The sequence below is a fragment of the Tachysurus vachellii genome, chromosome 17 (genome assembly GCF_030014155.1).
Source record: "Tachysurus vachellii isolate PV-2020 chromosome 17, HZAU_Pvac_v1, whole genome shotgun sequence".
NCBI classification, from domain to species: domain Eukaryota; kingdom Metazoa; phylum Chordata; class Actinopteri; order Siluriformes; family Bagridae; genus Tachysurus; species Tachysurus vachellii.
In genome coordinates this window covers 4839615-4863356 of record NC_083476.1, presented here as the reverse complement: position 1 = coordinate 4863356, position 23742 = coordinate 4839615, and the positions used below count along the sequence as shown (strand labels likewise).

The following is a 23742-nucleotide window of genomic DNA, read 5'->3' as shown; positions in this document are numbered from 1 at the left end:
CGAAACGATAATGAAACTCTACAGTAAAACCACCATAGGACACCAACATATTGTATAAATGGCAATTCATTACATTTCAGTTCCAGGTCATCATATAACAAAAAGTTTATGAGCAGTGAATGCTTATGCAAAATTGTATTATTCTAAAAAGTCTGAAATAAAGCCCTTGAATTATTTCGAACTCTCCATTTTTTGGTTTTGTGCTCTTTGTCTTTTGAAAAATTTATCTGAAATGGAGGCACAAAATCTTGCATGAATGTTTTTTCATTTCCTGTTTCCACATAATACACAAAACAAGAAGAAAAAAAACAAATCTCTTGTACATTCTCATTGTCTCGCTGATCATGATATCAAGTCCTGATATAGATCTTTTTTCCAGGCAAAACAGCAACACAGTTATCGCAAACTCCTAAATCCAGATACGCTAATCAGTGTATTGTTTAAGGAACAGAATTAGTCCATGTGGAATACTGATGATTAGTAATTCTGGTAATATGGCATCTTATCTTGGATCTTGCAAGGGACACGGACACAGACACACACACAGACACAAACACAATCAGACACAGACATACACAGAGACACAATCAGGCACAGACACACACTCAGAAACACACACACACAGACACACGCTCACATACACACAGACACACACACACAATAAGACACAGACACACACTCACACAGACACACAGAGACACAGCGAAATGTGCGTTTTTGACTCTAATTTTATTGACTGTTCGGTTTTACAAAGCAGATGAAAAGAAAAGCCTGTACAAACTTACAGCATGAAGGCCACATTAGTTAAAAGAAAACCACACAATCTCGAGCAGCCAAAGGCTTTAGAAAATGAACCTGGCCTGGGGAAAAAAAAGAAGGAGCGAGAGAGAGAGAGAGAGAGAGAGAGAGAGAGAGAGAGAGAGAGAGAGAGAGAGAGAGAGAGACAGAGAGAGAGAGAGAGAGAGAGAAGAACAGAAAATATCATAATCCTTCACAGAAGGATTTAACACTGCCCAGTGGGAAGCCTAATCACACAAGATGATGTGTTTCTGTTATCAATTTAGTCTAATTTGTTCTTGTAAAATAAACATGTTAATTTTTCTGCCTTTGACATTTTCTTGTACAATAGCATCTCCTGCAAAAAAATATATCTATAATAAAGAAGAAGAAAAAGAAACAACATGGGAAAAGTTCAAGCCCACAGAATCAATAAATCCTGCATGCTGCCTGGCTCATCACAAACTTTGAGCTCTTTTACATTAAAGGAAATCACCACTGATGCTTGGTGACATAAGATCCATGAAGAGTATGCGTAAAGGGATAAAAGCGCATCGGTACAGCCCGACATCCTGCACTGCAGTCCTGAATGGTGCTGATGCAGGTGACGTTCGCGGCTGGTTCAGTAGACGCTTCGCCCCTTTTTTCCACACCTCTCAGGACGGGTTGGGCTGCAGGCCTTTGGCCAGCATTGCTCGTACTTTTGCCATGAGGTCCTGGATTGTGGGGAGGAAAAAAAAAAACAATTTAAATTAATAGAAAAATTGCAAAACAAAATAAAACCAAAAGCAAATCATATCACAATTAAAAAAAATGTACAATGTGCAACAGATCATCACAATGGGGAAAATGTTGGTTGGTGCCTCATGTAAGCATTCGAGAAACTGCTGATCTCCTTGGATTTTCACGTACAGCAGTCTTTACACAGAATGGTGAGAAAAACAAAAAGCGTGGAGAACAGAGGACTGGGTAAAGTTGACACGAAAGCTTGGGTTAACTCAAACTCGTTACAAGCGCAGTGAGCAGAAAAGCGAGTCAGAACAGACATGTTGATCCCTGATGTCAATGAGCTCTCACTATATTAATGCAGTTGTTATAAATGCGCTCGTTTCTACGGTAACGACATACTGAATAGTTTGTAGAATGATAAATAGAACACCTGGAAATTGGTGGTACAGAGGGTTTCTGTTTATAACGCATAAATGGAAGAAGTCTCCAATGTCAGGGCTTTGAACTTGTCCGTTATGACTATTAATGGTTTAAATAAGTGTCATTATGATGTTATTTATTAACACACAAGAATCGCTGTGCTGGAAGAAGAAGTATCTCTCTCTCTCTTTCACACACACACACACTCGCACACACTCACTCGCACACACACTCGCTGTGCTGGAAGAAGAAGTATCTCTCTCTCTCTCTCTTTCACGCGCTCACTCACACTCACTCACACACACTCACACACACTCACACACACTCACACACACTCACACATACTCACACGCACGCACGCACGCACACACACGCACGCACACACACGCACACACACGCACACACACGCACACACACGCACACACACGCACACACACGCACACACACGCACACACACGCACACACGCAATGTTTATCTGTAAATGTGTGTATACTCTGCAATAGGTGTGTCCTTCTGGAAAAGGTCTTCACCTCAGGAGATTTATTTTCTACAATACACTTTAGGCTTTCCTGAAGTGAAATATGAGATCCATCTAGAACAGAGACGATCACAAGTAAAGGCCTAGTGTTTGAAATTCTAGTTTACCCCAAAAGTAAAAAAGCAGAAAATTCCATTTTAATATTTTACTCCCAGTCTATTAGTGTCTAGTCTCATTTCCTGAGGTAAATGTTAGTCACAGCATTTCTACATGCACAAATCTCCTTGTCTCTGAAACCAATCGCTGTTCGCTTTTACATTTGTACCCGAAAACAATCAATTTGCTGAATTTTCCACTTTTAATAAGCAGCGAACTATTAGCTGTCATCTCTACAGTGCCTTTGTAAGTGCGAGGACATGACGAATCATTTAACAGTTGCCATTTAGAGCTCTATAAACTGGGTGTATTAGGCATAGGTCTGTTTTGATGTATTATGAGACCAACAACTTACAAAGCATCACGTTTACTGACACACTTAGCTAGCAATTAAAACATCTTTATGCTAACTGATATTATTTATCTAATGGGATCATTGCAGACTGATTGAAAAACGATTAAAAACACTTTTGGCTGCGTTTGTTGGGTTTATGCAGCATAAACAATGTGAAATTTACAACTGGCTGAAGTTTGCTGAAGGAAAAGCAGTGGACGAGACAGAAAATACCAATTGACTATCATTCTATATCACAAATATTGACTGGGAACCTTTTACATATGTTTTCGTAGGAGTTCTGTATTATAACTCTGGAGTACGTTACAATAAACTCCCATTAAATTACTCGATAATATGCCAAAGTCCTCTTTTTCAAAATAACAACAAGCGATGTAGAAATCAGGAATGAGTGTCAGCCCAGTTTGGCCATCTTACTTCAGTAATCATTTTCTGCTGCTCGATGTACAATAATTCACAGCAAAAACAGATTGTTAACATTATCTGCGTCAGTGATAGAAATATATACCTATGACGTTCTTATAAATATAACAAACACACTATATATATATATATATATATATATATATATATATATATATATATATATATATAGATAGATAGTGACCCCGAACAGGGAGCAGCCGAAAGAAAAAAACAAACAAAAACGAATTAAATAAATAATTAAATGCATGCAAGAAAATTTCAAATACTCTCTAAGAGTGTGGAGAGAGTGTGTACGGTGTGTTCAGTAATCTCGTCCTTATACGCGCTTCAGGACATGCCTGTGTAGCTGACGCGGTCTCAGACTCTCAGCGTATCCAAGCCTGAGTGAGACTACTGGAGTTTAGAATTCGCCTTACTAAAGGCTATACATTTTACTGTCTGCCTATACATTTATACATTCATTTGTGCAATGGGAAGCGGTTCATCTGAGGACACATCACACATCGACGTGCTGGCATAGCATGATCGTCATTACATGATACGGGAGCAGGAGACGCAGTGTACTTGAATGTCAGCTGCTGCTTCAGTGATGATGTGCGGTGATTGGAGAGACATGCAAGCAGCTTCTACTTGCAATCTGATAAAGCTAATGTTTCACCAGTGACAGCTTAATGCTCCGTGCCTATTTATGAGCGAGCCGCCTTCAGCACCTTTTCACTGAACCGCTCAGTCGTGCAGTTTCCGGTTTGAAAGCAGCCCAACCTGGAGAGTTTGCATCGCGTCGTGAAGATATTCAACATCTTGGAGCAGAAGGTGTTTTTGTAGAAGGCGAGCTAAGAAGAGCTATCGCCCCGGCCCTAGCCTCGCCTCACCTCACCACGCCTCGCCTTGTATTGCCTTGCAGTGCCTGGTCTGGCTGAGTGAGATATCGATCCAGAAATTCCAATACCCTCCACCCACAAGCAGAAATAATCATAAAACAAACCAACTAGTGATCGAATGCAAAGATGCTTGTCAGCACACTCACGCTGAACGCTGGTGTGGAGGCGGATAAATAGAGCGCTGTGGGGGATGGAAGTCCAAATGCTGAATAAAACTCAGCCCAACAGTAGGAAATGCTCACAAACGAAGAGGGAAAAAAACGACAAAAAAAAAACCAAAACAAAAAAACAATAAGTGCAGAAGCAGGCATTGTGAAAGAGCTACTCTTCTGCCCTTCTCGCATTTTTGTGTCAATTAAAGTCAGCTTTATTTATACCGAGCATGTAAAAGACAGCCCCTGCCATTCCAACTGAAAATTAAATGAAAAAGAGAGAGTACAACAAAAGCGTTAAAAGACATAACAGATGAATAAACAGGACTAAAACAGAAGACGCTGCTTGCCTGCTTGACGCATTACATAAACTCAAATGAGAAAAGTGTATTTAAACGCAATTTAAAATCCGCTCACCTCCAAAAGTGAAAAGGGACAGAATCACATTTAAAGATTTCATCCCAATGAACACATTTGTCTGGAATGTCTGCATCTACTTATAGAAGCGTTCACATCTTCCTCATCACCTGAGTGTGTTTACAAAATAAATTCAATTCCAACGAGAAGAGGTGCAATTTAAGTACCCGGATGATGCGCTTATTGTGTAGGGACACAGCTATGGTAATCTCTTTGCTTGACTGATCTCTGTTTGTGTAAAAACCTTTAACGTCTTGGACTCAGTGTAAGTTGCTCTTCTTTATATTGATGATGATCTGTGGACATTTTGAGTGCTGATATTTCCAGTCAGAAAAACAAAGCGAGGTTAGAAGTAGACGCAATAAAAAACATTTCCTTGTTGTTTGGGTAAAATATATTGAAGTTTTCTTAAAAAATAACAAAACATCAAAGCATATTAGATTTATGTCAGATCACAATTCGGTCACAGCGACATGCAAAAGACTTCCTACATTTAGATAAACTTTCCTGGCTTAATACAGGACAAAGTTATCCGTTCATAGCTCTTTGGTTTTCCTTCGAATGCTTTAATTACGCTTCGTTACACCACCGAGAGCACGATAATCATCCAACATTCATCCTACCTGCTCCATAAGCAATTTAGGAGAACAGGTATACTCTGGCCGCTAGTTATTTTTGCAGATTAATTGGCAAATAATTAGAAAAGGGCAGGATATCAGTGGTGAGACGTGATGTAAAACAAATAGAAAAGAAATAGCAACCTGACTTGCATCAGTGAGCTCACAGCCAACGAGCGTTGTTGTACAGCCCCTAGATCCCTGGCTAAACTTGAGATACAGCGCTTCCCGGGATACAGTGAATCATTACCACTAACCAGATTGCGACAAGATCTTCACAGTCATCAGAGTTCATCAAATAAACACAGCTGCGTGGTTTGCAGAGCTCGAAATGGTCACAGGAAAAAAAAAAGAAAAAAAAATCTGTTCCGCACATGGATGCTGCAGCTGTTGGAAAGAAAGAGTTCTCACACGCAGTTTGCTTCACGTCCTCATCCATGAATGATAACGGTTCCAGCCTATTTTATATTTATTGTGCTGATGGGCATTCATTTGCTGTTCTCAAATATTCCACCGGATTCCGCAGGGGTGCAGCGTTAGTCTCTTTCCACAAGGCAAATTTTGTGTATCGCATTATGTGCTAGCTAGTTTCAATCACCAGGTGCAAACAGAGTTAGGATAATAAGCAGTCGACAAAATATTGCCCACTTTCCTCCTAACAGCGTCAATTCTCACTTTTTCTTTTTTTGAGAAATGTATTAACCTACTTCCCAAAAGAGCGTAAATCTATCAGGACTCCAGACGCTGGCTTGTGTTTACAACCTCGTCCTAATTACTTCTTGTTGAAATGTACGTCGTCTGTAAGAGAAAGAGGACAATGTCCATGTAAATGCTGGAAACACTCTGATGGCACAGGCACTTTTTTCACACTCATTTACTCTCATGAGTGCTGCACGACATAAATATTTCAATGGCTAGATATTAAAAAATAATGCAGAAATGAGCACTCATCGTTTCTATAGTAACAACCGATTCACAGGGATTGTACTGTAATCTGGCAGGCAAATATATATGCATGCGCACACACACCTATAGAAATGATGACGTTTTACAGAAGTAAGTATTGAGTAAAGGGTCTGAATGTGTGTGTTGGAATGTGGGAATGTAGTAGTCTAGTGGTAAAGGTGTTAGACTACTGAACAAAAGGACATAAGTTCAAATCCCAGGTCCACCAAGCTGACATTGCCGGGCCCTTGAGCAAGGCCCTTGAGCCTCAATTGCTCAGTTGTATAAAATGTAAGTCACTCTGGATAAGGGTGTCTGCTAAATGGCAGAAATGTAAATGTAATGCGATACATTTGTCAGACATTTCTAGAAGTGTTCACTTTGTCATTATGGGGTATTGAGTGTAGATAAAAAAATATAACAACATATAACAACAACATAGAAAAATAACAATAACAACAACATAGAAAAATATAATAAGTTGAACCATAGTGAAGGGTAAATTTCTAAATTCTATTATTAAATATGGCTATTTTAACATGTTTTGTAAAATAAGAAGAAACAACTACATAATCACAGGGAAGTTGTGATAATGGGTAGATAATGGTATTGAATGTGATAATGGTATTGAATGTGAAAAAAGCATTTTCTCGACCACCTTCAGGAGTTCGTCTGTGATTTTGTCTCTGTCTATTACACAATCACAAAAATGAACTGAAAGCTGTCAGGGGAAAAAAGTAAACCTTTATAAAAAGGACACAATTAGAGTATCGATAACTGGGACTGAAGTTCCTTAGTTGCCTTGATAAAAAATAGCTTTGTAGCTTATCTTAAGACTATGTTCTTTTGACTGCACACAGTTTTCGCATCCTTCAGAAAACAGAAATGCAAATATATGCATTACTTGCTCGTCCCCGGCTTGTTTATAGATGGAGTTCAATATTAGCTGAAATGTATTTTGTACCATGATCCGACAGATGCAAACATGTCAGCTGTGCAGAAGCGTGGCTCACAGAGAGCTTGTACAGTTACAGTGCTGGCTTAGAAAGCTTCTATCATGGCCTGACATCTAGAGGCTTTGAGGCCTTTCTAAAGCTGCCTTTTGTTGACCAAACCATGTACCATGTGTGTCAGTGTACCGTAACAGATGCCGTCATGTTGTGGTGCATCAATCCTTTCTGACCAAAACGTCTTTGAGACATAAGTCCTACATATAGAGTGTTAAAGCTGTACACGTTCAAAAATAATACTAGATTTATAAAGTTCATCGCAACAAACTTTGATGTTGGCTTTGATGAGGCAAGTATTCACAAAGGCCAGTGCTTTTTGGAGGCAAGTTGACATAAGGGTCAGTGTTACTTTTGGAGGCAAGTGGACATAAAACTTGTGAAAACATTTGGAGGCAAGTGGAGACGAGCATGTGGCGTCATCTGAAATCCTGTGACGCAATTCCCCTTCTTGGGCTGAGTGTTTTGATATGCCACATGTCCATGTTGTACTAATGTTTTCACTATTTGTTTTCACGTGACCGTGACATCACGTGACGTCATCAGAATACACTTGAGGAAGTTCCCCTCATTGTTCTGAGTGTTTTGATATGTCACAAGTCCATGTTGTAAAAAGTTTTTTGATTTTGCATATATTGGGGGCGGGGCTGTGGGACAACCGAAAGACCAGTCGGTACACCAATTTAAAACTTTGTTACCCTAAAGGAGCTGGCCGAGTTTATAATGGGAGTCTATGGGAAACAGGCCATTTTGAGACCCGGTACCGGAAGTACCGGAACTCGGATCGCTTATAAAAGTAATAAACTTCAGACCAGGGTCTACATCATATCCGAATTTGGTGCATGTGGCTCGAAAGCCCTAGGAGGAGTTACTCTTGATAAATTTTTGTCTAAGCTTAATTAGGAAAACAGAATGTTGGCTTCTACAAAGCCAACATAATTAGTTTAAAAAAGGATGAAGTATTCCTTAATGTTGCTTAAACTTAAAAAAAAAAATGCATACAGAAGAAAAGTAAAAAATCAATAGGGCAAACAGCCAGTGTGGCTACTAAGAAGAAGACGACAAAAAACACAAAGACTAAGTCGCCGACGACACAGAAGAAAAAGACAACGATAAAGAAGAACAACACAACGTTGTCGAGGAAGATGATGACAAAGAAGATAAAGGTGACTACAAAGCAGAAGAAGACGAGAAAAAAAGACGACAACTAGAAAAAAAATGACGACGACAAAGTAGAAGACGACGATGACGAAGATGATGATGACGAAGTAGTAGTTCCTCATTTTCTGACCAAAATAGTTCAGTGCCACACACTTGGTTTCTATTGGCCCACACAGTCGAGGCCCACAAACTCATGAGGTCTAATTCACCAAGTCAACATAAAGTAGACGTAAATGAGACTGAAGGGAAAAAACATCATGTCTTTTCTATCATGTACCCTTTCCCCTTCAGTGAACGTATGTCATGTAACACATCTCTCAGGGTAGTATAAATATAAAATATCTTTACACTCACTTGCTATTTCTACCGTACACACCTTAAATTCATTTCACTAGATTTGCTCAAAGTCTCCCTCATTCCCTTGTGCTAATGACAAATTAATAAGATTCTGGGTCATCCTTTACACTTGATGATTAGCCTCATCTAATCAGCCTCATCAGTCACCTTCCCTGCCCCAATCTCCAACCATGTGAAATAAGCCTGAATAAATTACAAATGTTTTTAACTCAATTTCATGGAATGTGAAAAAGTGATAGTGAGTTTCATAGAGTAGAAACCCCACCCAAACACACACACACACACACACACAGACACGGCTGTACAAATATTTGTGTTATCAGTAGGAGCTCTATGGTGGTTTTAATAGTTCCGCTGGTTTTAATAGGAAGCATCCTTTCGCTACTAGGTACAGTCCGGGGTTCGGTGGTGTCAGCATCACTACGCTGTGCTGCCAACAGAAATCACAAAGAGCTCCAAGGCTCTACAACTCTATCACCAGCAGGATATTGCTTCAGCCACAATAAAAGAGTGCTTAGCAGTGTGGATTTGCTTTCTGCATGCAATCAGACAACCGTGAGTGCAAGAACTGACAGCTAAGCAACAAGCGCTGCATCGTAACACGGGTTTGGCGAGCGCGTTTTCATCCTCAAGCGTCGCTCACATTTCCACACATAGGCCCAGGGGAAGAGAAACGGAATAACCAAACATGCACAAGGCATTCCGTTTGCGAAAGATAAGGGCAGAGATCAGCCGAAAGCCGTCGATGGTGACAGCTGCACGGCATCAGCTTGCTAAAATGACGTTCTTTTTCTTTGTGCTTACAAATACATACACACACACACGATGCCTCACAGTCAAGATGCAGTTGCATATGATTCGGTCTGAAAGGAATAAAACACATGGAGATATGTGCGGTAATAGGAAAATAATCAATGATGAGATCGTATGGTTTCTGTGGTGACCCCGATGTTGAATGTTTTCCTATAACCGCACATCCACATAAACAGTGAGCAACGTTCCTCATATTTTGCCCACATACCTGAGTGATTTTGGTCTGAACTGAAGAAATAATGGTCGACGACACCTGCTTGTCTTTTTCCTGGGATGCGTCCCTGTAAAAAAAAAAGTCACAGAGAAAGAGCAAAATACAAAGAATGAGGTATACGTCAGCAATCGGAGGGACTACTACAGGATTTGTTGAAGCTGGCTCGTATTAAATGCTGCAATGACAGACTTGGGCAAATAGGAAGTCCAGATCTCTGACAGAAAAATACAGAACTAGAGAAATGCTATGAAATATTCATCCATTCTCAGAAGAACTGAGACGAGTGTGGCACACGAAACCCTACGGGTTTAAATCTTTTTTTTTTGATGAAACCTGAGAAATTCTGACAGACTACTTTTATATACAGATGTCCCCTGTGGTGATTTGAATAAAACAATCAATAATGGGGAAAGAACAACAATAACAAACGCAGTGTGTTCACTTCATTCCCTTTTCCTTGCATGCGTCAAAAACACATTGTGAATCGGAAATCACTCTGCGAGTCGACGCTTTCATGTTTCATTCAACAGGTCATTAGTCTGGATGTCAAATCATGCCAAAACCGCAGGAAACTTTAAAAGAAAAGCGACTTTTTCTTTTGTTGTGCTGGCAATGTGAGACTCACTAAGAACACTGTGGGACACTGCTATGAGTCATGAGGAAAAAAAATAAAAGTGAGATTTCTAGAAGCACAGCCATGTATAATTCACGACATACACCTCATACACTCCCCCTAGCATACTCCCTAACACACTCTATCTAGTACAATAGCATGAGATTACTTTACCTGGAGCTCCTTAAGCTAGATGTTGGGCTAGATGTAGGGGAGGAGCTAGCGGTGTGGGTGGAGACTTTCCTTATTGCTCTACTCCTGTCTGATGAGGCTGTGGGTGAATTGCAGGAACCCCTAGAGTGATGTACTGATTTTGAGGACCTCTTCTTTCTCCTTTCGTGAGGTGATCTAAGACAGACACATGTAGGTTTATATGAAAACAAATAAACAGAATTCAGAAGCTATTAGATTCAATAACACTTAAAATTTTTAGAAGTCACAATGTACACTTAAATTCAATTATTTATTATCTGTAACCATTTTGTCTGGTTCAGCTGATCTGGAGCCAATCCTGAGAAAGCTTGTGTGTGAGGTGTAAACTAGAGGTCTTCACGGGTCCACTTAGATCTGAAAACCCGAGGTCCAACCCGAGACCCGAGCGGGTTCGGGTCTAAAATTTTCACGTGTGCCTCGGACAAGGGTCGGGTATAATAATAACGGCATCGGGTCTCGGGTAATTTAAAACGAATGTGTTTTTACCGAACGGACCCAAGAAGACCTGAACTACTGTATCTCGTGTGTGTGCATCGACTCGAGTCCTTTTCCAACCTCTCCTCTGTTTGCCAAGACTGCTTGCGATGTGTGGCCTGCGGTAAGCTAATTTTCATTGAAACAGACCTGTCAATCAATTTTGAATCCACGCCATAGCGGTTACTTTAGTGTAGAGTTATGCAACATTCGGGTCCAGTCGGGTAAAAAAAAAAAGCCAACGGGTCGAGTCGGACTCGGGTCTAATTTTTTCGGGTTTGTCTCAGGTCGGGTCTTTCTTAAAAATTGATTCGCGTCACTTCGGGTCGGGTACATTTTTTAGACCCGAGAAGACCTCCTGAACCCGTGAACACATCCTGTATGAGACGCCAATCAGATGCATCTCTCGCACAAACTCTCACTCTCTCGCACAAGCTCTCACACAGTCATTCAACCTAGCATAGAGAATGTGAAGGAACATTCCACTCAGACAATCAACTGACCTTAGGATCAACTTGGGGTTGCTGAAGCTGTAAAAAAGTTAATGATACCAACTGCACCACCATGCCTTCCTTTCTTAAATTCTAAAATTTAGTGTTGTTGCCTCATAGCTCCAGGGTCCCTGGTTATGCCCTGACCTTGGATTATTGTCTTGTGTGCAATTACACACAATCTATCAGTGTTTGTGTGGAATTCCTACACGGAGGTGGATTTCCTGTGCTCAAATGCCCCTAGGTATGGATGTGTGTGCATGAAACCTATTATAGACAGGCATCCTCTCCAAGATGAACTCCCATCTCCATCCCTGTGCTCCTGAGATAGCAGCAATGGAAGATAAATGAATGATAATAGGCTGCCAGTGCATACTGACAATTACCATGAACAGATGTCACAAATTTTTGCAAAGAACCCAAGATCATGTCAAAAGAGTTCGAACAGCTCCTGATGTTATAATGCAATAATCATCTTTCACACATAACTCATAGCGGTTAACAAGCATGAGTCAAATTCTCTTCAGATAAATGACTCCACTCACACTTTAATAATATCTTCACCATTCTTCAAAGTTCTGCCTGTTCATAAAGGCTAATATTTGCCAGAAATACAGACAGTCATCTAATATAAAGCTCGGGCACCGGCTTTTATTAAATATGCTTAATAGCAGCACCAAATTTGCATGGTACTATTTTTTTTTACTCTAAATGTCAAACTCCAAGAGGCTTGATGGCCATGAGCCATCCAGCAAGGTGTTAAAAAGGTACACTTGCATCTATATGAAATATTACCAAGCAAAGGCTAAAAGGTATGAAAGTACGAAAAGCGTTTCTCTGCTTCTTTCTTTCTCCAGAGGATATGTGGCTTTGGGCAGAGCAGAGAGTTAGCAAAAGTGTGTAATGTGCACTACATAGAAGTATAATCAATTTGAAGGCATACAGTGCACCAGCACACTTGCTTCAAAAACTCTGTAGCAATAAAGTCAAGCTGGGCTCCAGTTACAAGAGTGCAGGGTGGTCAAGTAACTAATTTCCGAATCTGATACAAACGGACATGACTCAAGTAAAGGACCTGGCCCTTTCTCATTCCTTTAACAACAGTTCGAAATTGTGTTTTATAATCATTGAAAGGTGATAAGTCATTTGATTTAGTGGGTTTCTAGCACTTGAAACTTGGCAAGAACTGAAAAACCTTATTCGCACAATTGTTAGCGTAACATGGTTGAGCACTCTGCACTACTGTGGCAGTGTTTCTACATGCAGCAATTTTGTTGACACTCTTCATGCTCATCCTGGAATTTGTGATGTAAAGAAAGATTACTGAAATTATGGAGATGGAAGACGACACACAAATGCAACCCTCATATAGCAAGATAGAAAGGTCACTATAGTTTGTGTTCGAAGATTGGAAGAGGTATGGACTGGGATTTTGACCTACTCAGCAAAAAATTGGAGTGGGTAGTTTTCATGTTCATATGGGCAGAAGTGCGTGGTTAGATACGAAGCAGGGTAGAGGAGTAGGCAGGAATTGTGACAAGAACTGGCAGGAATGGAATATAAATCTGTCCAATGGACACCTCTAGACGGAGGTGTTAAGGTGATGGTATGGTGCTCACTGGCAAGACATGCCTCAAAGACATGCCTCAGTACAAAGACATGTCTTGGGCAAACTTTCATTTCAGAACATTGTATAACACTTTAGCTCTTCTAAAGACTCCAGAGCCGTTATGTACATCGTGTTGGCAAAATCTTTTCTCCATGGTTACAGTGGCCACTGAAAGCCTGGGTCTGCAGGACCACCCATATGATGACAGCTATGCTGATTGTGAGAATCTGCACTGGATGAACTTTCTTCTCTTTCTGAAAATGTCTCTCAGCTCTAGCATACATGTTCCAGGTGGCAGGTGATTTTTCTCCAAAGTGACATCTGAATGATACAATCTAAGGACGTTGATGTAATAACAAATGCTTTAAAGCTGGAGTACTTTGTGCAGGGTGCAACACTACGGGAGCCAAGCTCCCAGCTGAAAGCTACTGCTATTCCTGGCCTTGCTTCCTCTCTCATGACACATGCTGAGAAACTGAGTCTCTGGTGCAGAGGAAACAGAACAAAATGACAAAAGATGGCACCTTTCAAAGGCGAGAACTTCTGCCTGTCCTTCCAGGAGAACTTTGAATGATGAAAGACATAAGTAGGAGGTTTATAGAACAATTCAGCCTGAACCATAAAAATAATTAAAGGTGCTGAAAAAGAGGTCCATTCTAACCACGACCTTTAGTCAGCGCTAGTGTTTAATAATTCAAAATTGCTTTTGGGTCAAAAGTGAAACAGAGTGGAAATACTGTAGAAAGATGGTCAATTGATGGTTTCAGGCAGAATCGAAAAGTATCTACTGATTAGAAGCTGTGAATAGACTACCATAACACATGCCTATAGAATTTATCCACGGGAAAGTATAATGATTAAAGAATTCAGTCTTCTCCTGAAGATCTAATGCTAATGAGCGTCAATCAAGTTCATCACAGTTTCTTCTTACTGCCACGGGTTGATTGATATCAGACTCTGTAGATCAGTTCACATTTGTCAAGCTCATTGGTTCAGTTATGTCAGCCTCAAGTGAGCCTTAAATATACAGTCATACATCAAGGCACCTAGCAGGCACTTGTGTGCGACATTCACTCTATGTAGTGAGCCCTATGAAGCCCTCCCTTTTAAGGTGCCGTAAAGCCTACTAAAAAGGAAGGATGTCTGCCGGATGCTTTATAACCCAAATTTGCTCACTAGCCAGCAAATATAACAGACCAGTGGGTCTTGAAGACACTACCACAAGGGCATAAACTTCAGTTTTGCTGGCCACAGTACATTGTTGATTTAAAACTGAAGTTACTAATCAACATACTTTCTATTTAAAGAAGAAGGATGCTGGTTTGTGACTAGTTGTAGAATTGAGATAGATGAACTGGTTCCTACAAGCCCTCTGTGTCACAGGTCAGTAATATAAAATATTACTCATGCTGTGAAGCCACAAATCTGGATCATTCAAGTGGCTAGCCATGACACAAACTGCCACATTCCCATTGTCCGAGGACACGGGCGCTTTTTGAGGTTTGCCTTCCAAGGACTGGCACAACAATTCAAAGACCTCAAAGACCCTTCAGCCTGTCTCTAGCACCAGAATGTACTTGAGATGTATGCAGGCAGCACTGTTACTTGTGATAGTCAGAGGCATCGGGATACTGCCATATTTGGATGAAAAGCTCCATCCGCTAAGGAGCTGGCCATCTGGCACATACAGTACTCAATCTGTATCTTTATGGTGGACTCAAAGGAGTTTCCTTATACTGAAATTGGCCAAACAATTCAACAGCAACAATGAAAGCCACCTTATCATATGACATGGACTTGTACCACAACAGTCAACGGTTTACACTAACTGTTTTAGTCCATTCACAAGTCTTTACTGAGATGTTGTTTGTGAGTAAAGCAACTGGAGTGGTGCAAATATTTCTTACTTCAAACTGATTGCTATGAGTACAAGGACGTATGTGAGGTTCTGTAGCTCCTGAAAAGGCAGTCACTCCAGATATTTCCAAGAATAGGATGATCTACCCCTACGCGAACAAGCCTACATAGATTTAGAGAGGTTGGGTTGTTCAGTATTATTGTAATTAAAAAAGCTGTTGGGTATAAACAAGCACATGATTTTGCTGAAGTGAAGCACTTTCACAACAAAAAGTGGCACAATCATGTACGTCGGTTTCTTTCCTGCCGGAGTGCATCAACTTTTTTTTTTTTTATCTTTTATCAGGTGCCGAGAACCTGAAACAATTAACCAGTGGGTCTAAATAATCTTTTTAATAATGCTAAATACTCGCTAGCGTGTGTGGTACCTGGATCTGGACCTTGACCGCTTCCTGCCCAGGCTTGGGCTGTTGCCAATGCGATAGTTGCTGCCTCCAAAACGCTCTCTTTCCCTTTCTCGTTCCTCACGATGCCGTTCTCTCTTGCTGGGAGAATGGGATTGGGATCTGACAGTTAAAAGGACACAGATAGAATAGATACACAATTAACCAGTGACACAGAGCGGGGCAAAAACACAGGAAGTACTATATCTCCATCTAAATCCACCCACATGGTGATGAGTGCTACTTTGAAGTCCCTTAATTAAAGGACTTTTTTTTTTAGTCATTCTTTGTCCTATTCTGTCTCACTGCTCATTTAGTCTAACTAATGAAACAAATGACAATGTTCTAGAAGTTGGCTTACAGCACTGGTCGAAAGACACAAGTGCATACATCCTTGATTCCTAGTTAGTAAATCGTTATGCTTGAGTTTTCTTGACTTGTAGAGGATTAGATCTGCATTACCACTCTAACCTGCCTCTTTCAGACCAAAATGGTTACACAAATCGGAACGGCAGAGTATAATTTAAAATTTTCCATTAGCCTTGGTGGTAAAGTAGTAATCTGACTGGGTAATAGCGACTATTTCCCAGGGGTCACACGCATTTAAATGAATGGCAACAATGGAGTACATCCTGCTCAGCTGAATGGCCCATCCACGTCATTTAGTGCGTGTATCTGATTTAGTGGCATAAGAGCCCGCTACACTTCCCATTAGTCCTCTTGTTGAGGGATGGCACGATTGGAGAGGTGAAAAGGATTTCTGCTACTGTACCTCTGTGCCACGGGCTCAAGTAATAATCCATATTATAATACGGAATATGTTTTTTTTATTGCATATGTTTGAGGGCGAGTGCAATAGGAAACCAAAATCTGATTTTTTTTCTCCAAAGATGTCGATCAGACAGTAACTGAACACTTGAAGAATTAAAATAAAAATCTAATGAAGTAATTTTAGGTATATATATATATATATATATATATATATATATATATATATATATATATATATATATATATATATATATATATATATACACACACACACACACACATACCCCCACCCATCTTCACACCCTCACACACATACAGGTGCCCATTTATAACCGACCTGACAATCAGATTACACTAGACAGGAAAAGGGATATACGAGAGAGGAGGGTGTCATTATTCTCAATTAAAGCATCATATGATGACAAATGAGATTTAAACTGCCAAATATCTCTAAGCCACTCTTGAGATTAACTTTAGAGATAAAGTCAAACTCATAAAGCATCTGTGACCATACTTAAAGCTGCTAATGATAAGGGGAACAATGTGTCCTTTTAAAAAAAAAAAAAAAAAGGTGGGGGGGGGAGAGTAAAAATGCAGTAAACGACAAACAAATAAATATCAATATAGTTGAAAATCTGACATCACATTTGCTCTGTTGCTCAAATTGTCTGAATGAATTTGCACTAACAACATTTTTAATCACTTTCTAATTAGAAAGTGCTGTTTTTGTTTACCGTAATTTCCGGACTACTGAGCGCACCTGAATATAAGCCTCACCCACTGAATTTAAAAAAAATATTATTTTGAACATAAATAAGCCGCAAATGTCTATAAGCCGCAGGTGCCTACAGGTACATTGAAACAAATTAAAAGGTGGGGTCTCCGATTTTTGAGAAATGCTTCAGAAAACTGAGTCGGAACGACAAACTAAAAATCAAGACAAACGTGTAGCCAATGAGCGGAAAGGGGCGGGTCTTGTCAATATGCGGCAGAGAGAATGTTCAGCGCGCATGTGTGACATTAGCAGAAAGCGGTTTTAACATTGATATGGAGGATAGAAAGAAAGCGAAGAAATGCTAAACACTGTTACTATCAAAACACGGTTGTAGCTGTGTCTCTACATTACTATGATAGAACAGAGGTATTATTTGTGTAGTAACAGTGTTTATTGCGTGTTATTGACTCGGGAAACTCCAATCTGTGAATATGCGCCAACTTCTCGCTCCTTCAGTTCTCTCCAGCGCCAGAAAGCCGATCCTATATTAACACGGGTCCTACTTCTTGGCTTATCGTAAGCCTTTCTTCGCTTTCTTTCTTTGTTTTTAACATGTCAATGTTAAAACCGCTTTCTGCCAATGTCAGACATGCGCACTGAACACTCTCTCCGCCCATATTGACAAGACACGCCCCTTTCTGCTCATTGGCCTACCTTTAACTTTACACAGGCTTTAACGAAGCATGGCTTGTCACAAAAATAAATAGGCTTTAACGAAACACGGCTTGTAACAAAAAATAAAAAATTAGCAGTAAACAGTAGCCTACGAAGAAAGTCATTGGTCACTATCTTCCTCCTCCTGTGCACTGAAACCATCTCCTTCGGTGTCGGAGTTAACTCACTCACTCACTCATTTTCTACCGCTTATCCGAACTACCTCGGGTCACGGGGAGCCTGTGCCTATCTCAGGCGTCATCGGACATCAAGGCAGGATACACCCTGGACAGAGTGCCAACCCATCGCAGGGCACACACACACTCTCATTCACTCACAATCACACACTACGGACAATTTTCCAGAGATGCCAATCAACCTACCATGCGTGTCTTTGGACCGGGGGAGGAAACCGGAGTACCCGGAGGAAACCCCAGAGGCACAGGGAGAACATGCAAACTCCACACACACAAGGCAGAGGGGGAATCGAACCCCCAACCCTGGAGGTGTGAGGCGAACGTGCTGACCACTAAGCCACCGTGCCCCGTGTCGTGGAGTTAACCCGTTCGGCAATTTCATTGGTCTACTGAAAGCTTCATGCCGCCAAAAAACTGAGCACGTCACAGAATGTGTTTTTTTGAAAAATCAGGGAAAATCCATTTATTAGCAGCATCATTGTTTAAGCCACAAGGTTCAAAGCGTGGGGAAAAAAGTTGCGGCTTATAGTCCGGAAAATACGGTATTTGAATTCAATGACCCAAACTGTGGTGCATCGCTAATAAATATAGTCATACAGGTATAAACTAATACGTGTCTAATGTTAGCCAAGTCGTACATCTTTATTTACTTACAGAAAGCGAGGATGCGGCATTAATGCATGATTATATTGTGAGACAGGGAGAAAGGTGGGGCTTCTTCAGGACTGTTGATTGGTCTAGATATATATTCGGAGTGGCTGTTATGCCGTTTATGTTGAGAGAGTATTTAATAGAAGACTGCTCTTCAGGCAAATTTCTGTGTGCTAACTCATTAACGTACTCGTATATTAAAAATCAGAGCTCCTCCGCAAAATGCATGAAGGCTGGCAGGTCTACAAATGACCTTTATCTCACTCTCATACAAGAGCTGTCATGACCCATGCTTGTGTCTCTGTGTGTTCACTGAAGTGACTGAACAGGTGTCAAAGGAAAAAAAAAAATGTGGTGAAGCTGAAGTATAAACTGTAGTGAAGGGCTTTAGAATAGGGTTGGCATTTGTCAAAAAAAAAATTAAAAGATTTCTTTTATAAAATCTATGTTCTGTATAATTTATCATAGAAACGTCTCAAATCATTTTGTAGCAAAAATCGGATTGATGAATTTCTAATGCTTACATAATACCATGCAATTAAGAAGATCATCATGGAAATTCGAACACAATTTTTTTTTTCGAAATGTTTTTTCTTTTTTTGGAGCTGGGATGGAGAAGCTCAAGCAGGGGTGAAGCAGGGTCTGGATGCTAGGGAAGTGAAAAGTAGAGCGTGTACAACCCAGCTGTGTGTTTAACTACAGGAGCCAACTCATTTCCTTTCCCTGGTTCATTGTAGTTTCCAGGTTTTGACTGAACGTGTCAGCTGGAATTCACGAGCCAAACAAGCTCATGTGGACATAAGATGAAGGTGATGCCTTGTAGGTTGTTCTCGTAGTGTCAGGAGGTCAAAAGGGGCACGTTTGTATACAGCTGTTATAGGGGAAATGGGGTACATTAGCAAGTGAAAATGATAAAACCATTGAACTAAAACCCAATAAAACTATTATTTTTATGCACTTGTATTCTGGGATGAAATCATTTTAGTCCTGGAGTATTTTGCTCCCTTAAGTTCATATCACTTTCACTCCTTTTTTTTTGTTTGCACCTTGAATATGCAGAAGGAAGGAAAAAAGAAAGAAAGGAAGGTAGGAAGGAAAGAAAGAAGGAAGGAAAAAAAAGAGGAAGGAAGGAAGGAAGGAATTAAGGAAGGAAGAAAAAAAAGAGAAATGAAGGAAGAAAGGAAGAAAAAATTAGAAATGAAGGAAGGAAGGAAGGGAGGAAGGAAGGAAGGAAGGAAGGAAGGAAGGAAGGAAGAAAGGATGGAAGGAAAACAGAAAAAAGAAAAAAGGAAGGAAGACAGACAGATAGAAAGAAAGACAGAAAGAGACAGAGGAAGAAAGACAGAGGAAAAAAGACAGAAAGAAAGAAATGAAAAAGTAATAAAGAAAGTAAAAAAAGGGTGAGACAGAAACCGAGACCTCAATTCCAGCCTTTAATTTGCACTGTAAGTGATTTGAAGCCGGGGGCAGAAATGATTCAATCTGCAGAAAATATATTAAGGCGTGTCAAAATGCCAGGATGAGATGAGTATAATTACTGCAACTTCAGCAGCTGATAAGGACAAATTGGCGAGTCATGAGGAGCGAAATGACAAGAACACAGAAGCTTTTTCTGTAACTGTGATTAATAAAAAAAAAAAAGGGGGGGAGAGAACAAATGTGGTACAGGTGCGATGGATCCTTTCTCTGACCCTTTCTAACCGTGTTCAATTATTCATTTTGTTTTCTTTTCTTTTTATAAAGGGCATGTTGTAAACAAACATACGGATGGAGAAAACTCATACACGAGTTACCTTTCTAGAATGAAGTGCCTTGGGGTATCTGTAATGAACTTGCTTATTAAAAACTTTAAAAGGAAATAAATAAGCTTGCTGGATATTCTTACCTGGCTCTTTTATAGCTGCGGTATGCACTCGGTAGCGAGTGCTTAGTTTTGGATCTGGACCGCGACCTGGACCGAGACCTTCTTTTGTGTTTTTTCTTCTTCTTATCTCGATCTCTATTCCGGTCCCGCTCTCGAGCAGAGGAAGAGGTGGCTGAAGAAGAGAGAGGCAGGTTGGTGGCAGGGGGATCGGCGTTCCTCACGGAGGGGTCTGGAGGCGGGTATTCAGAAAGTGGCATCTGGATGACGTGCCCAGCTGGGACAGTGGACATCTCTGGCTGTGGAGAGAAAATAAATAAATAAATAAATAAATAGATAAAGGTGATGCTGATTAGATTAGGAGATTAGGAGAAGAGCGTGTACCGGGGCCTGTACGGAAATAACAACAAAGGAAAGGAATGAGAGTCTGAAAAATCCTAAGCTTTCCTGCTTTTCTTCTGCTTGAGTCAGCTGAGCACGCACACACACACACACACACACACACACACACACACACACGCACACGCACACTAATCAGAGAGAGGAAAAGACAGTGGTGTAAAGTTCTAGAGTTTGCCGAGCATTAGTGCCTCAAATGCAGGGTAGCGGAGGGCACGTAGAGATTGAAAATGTAGCCCAATTAATTGTACCGCATGGTGTGAAACACTAGCTGTAGCTCAGATGGAAATAGCATCATCCCTCACTCGGAAGAGGACAGAGTTTGCTCGTGGAGAGGAAGTGAGCGAGAGAGAGAGAGCAAGCAGAAATGTGTGTGTAATATAAAGAGAGAATGTAGGAGATGGAAAAGTAACTAAAAGGAGTAAAGAATGAGGTGAAAGAACAGGTGCAATAGAGAGGAAGAAAAGTAAGAAGAAGAAGGAAAAAAAAAAGCAATGCATCTACATGCTAGCTGGGAAACATAAAGAAACCGAGCCAAATCAATCATATATGCAAAAGCTGGAAACAAAATACTGACTTGGAAAAACTTCGTATTATAAGCTGTAAAAATCTAGTTTACATTCACAACCTGCCATAAATCCCAAATCTGGGATTATGAGGGGAAAAAAAGAAATTAGTGCTAATAGGAAATACTGTCCCAATGCGCACGTTTTAATTAGCAAGACGTAATAATGAATGTTTGGAATCCAAATTGTCTCTCATCACACTGACAGTTAGATTTGATAAATCTGTCTTCGATGGAACTGAACTGCATCCATTGGCTCACATGAGTAAAAGAGACAGAAGATGGAGAAAAAGAGGAAAGAGAAAGAGAAAGGGAGATGAAGATGAGCATGGCGTATTCTGTTTGATAACTGAGCTCTCGGGATACTTCGCGCTATCCGAGGGCTACGTAATGAGAGGCAAGGCCTGGTTTGATTTCAAATGCTCAGGTTAAAAATAGGTTGACATTTGGGAGACTAATATTCTCTGGTCCCCTGAGATAGAGACAGAGGAAGAGGAGTCGAAAAAGCATACAACACACTGACCTGTACGAGTAGACACACACACACAATCTCAAACACTGTCACACACGCAATGTCACACACACAGACAGAAGGTCACAGACACCGATAGTGTCTCTCACACTCACACACAAAACTGTCACACACAGAATCTCAAACACAGTGTCACACACAGGCAATGTCACATACAGTACACACACACGCTCACACTCTCATTCACACAGTGCCACAATGTCACACACACATTGTATAAACAAGCAGTGTCTCACACTTTGTCTGACATTGTGTTTGTGTGACTGCCATACTGTCAGTTTTAAACACGCATGCAAACGCATGCTCACACACACACATACACACGCACACACATTCAGTCTTAAAAACTGACTGTACGGCAGTAAAATACACACACGCATGCACACTCACACAGTGTTACAAACAAGCAATGCATGTTTAAAACTGACAGTATGGCAGTCGCACAGGCACACACACACACACACGCCTGCACATGCACACACTTAAGTTTACAACATCTTTGGTTTTTAAATGCAGTGCACTCTCATCATCTAAATATGTTGGGGCTAGCTACACTCACTCATGACAATATGAATGACTCCATTTCAGCAAGCATTTCATTACACACAGTCCCTGTTAGATGTTCGTAAGAAGTGGGTAAAACCTTAAATCCACATCCTGCTGTGACTGTTTTATACCATGCCTTTCATTCCACTTAGGCATTATATTGAAGCTTTCCCCCTACACAAAGGCAACAGATCACACACATACACCTTTCACTTTAAAATCAAAAGCTGCGGTTGCACAAGACTTTGTTTATAGCTAACCAACTCTCCTACTGGCTCCTGCCACGTGATTATCCAGGTGACCCCATTCCTCGGGTTTCAGTGACATTGTTGTACTTTTGTACGTTAGGTTTAAAAAATGCTTTTAGCTCGCATCCTCCGTTGTAGTTCTGCTGTCACTGGCAGACTGGCCGTAGCCCTCGCTTGCACTCGGATCACAGTGTGCAGCCTTTTAAACCACTGTGGGATAAAAGCACACACAATAATCTGCCCTGTACTTGTTCTCCTGCTGCCTGATCCTGACACCCTTCGACTGCCTTCTTCTGCTTGGAGCTTTGTTGAACACAGCTTAAGCTGCTGAGGATCATTGTGCATGTATACAGTAAAGATTGCTTTTTGTAGCGGTCCCAGCGGAAGAGACAACTTCGCAGGACTAGATGGCAAGAAAATGTCAAGGATGAATGTACCAACTTCTCAAAACTCCCTTTAATCACTTTGTCACTACTGAAACATAAATTTGTCACCTTTCAGTTGATATCCAATCACTTACCACTTAAACGCTGCAGCATATACACTATATGGCCTACATACAAGGTATGAGGATACCAAAACATCACACCAATATGTGACGTGTCCCCAAAGCTCCACCAGCTGCTGAATGCACAAAAATACCCCTGCAGGTCCATACAGACCTGGTTTGCCAAGGTTGGAGTGCAAGAACTCAAATGTCCTACATAGAGAACTGCCAGGCCAGAGACACCCCAGGCCTTCTCAAATGATATCAATGCCTGGCCTCACTGGCTGAATGGCACAATCCCCAGATCCACACTCCAAAATGTAGAGGAAAGCCTATGCAAAAGAGTGAAAGCTGTTTGGACTGGCATGTTCAAGAAGAATGTTTCGTTGGGATGGTCATGGCTCCGCATTTTTTTTTGGACATATAGGTATATTTGTTTACTTGGTTTTT

General features: G+C 40.7%; 1 protein-coding gene across 1 annotated transcript in view; it reads right to left on the bottom strand.

Moving 5' to 3' along the window:
* Positions 1-710: 710 nt before the first annotated feature.
* Positions 711-23742, bottom strand: part of sfswap (splicing factor SWAP) — a 93983-nt gene continuing 70951 nt past the window's right edge. The window contains exons 14-18 of the mRNA XM_060890278.1: positions 20540-20814; positions 15592-15729; positions 10694-10867; positions 9901-9973; positions 711-1493 (exon numbers count right to left, since the gene is read on the bottom strand). Coding sequence (XP_060746261.1) covers positions 1434-1493; positions 9901-9973; positions 10694-10867; positions 15592-15729; positions 20540-20814 — 720 coding nt within the window. The 3' untranslated portion in view covers positions 711-1433. The remainder of the gene's footprint in view (positions 1494-9900; positions 9974-10693; positions 10868-15591; positions 15730-20539; positions 20815-23742) is intronic.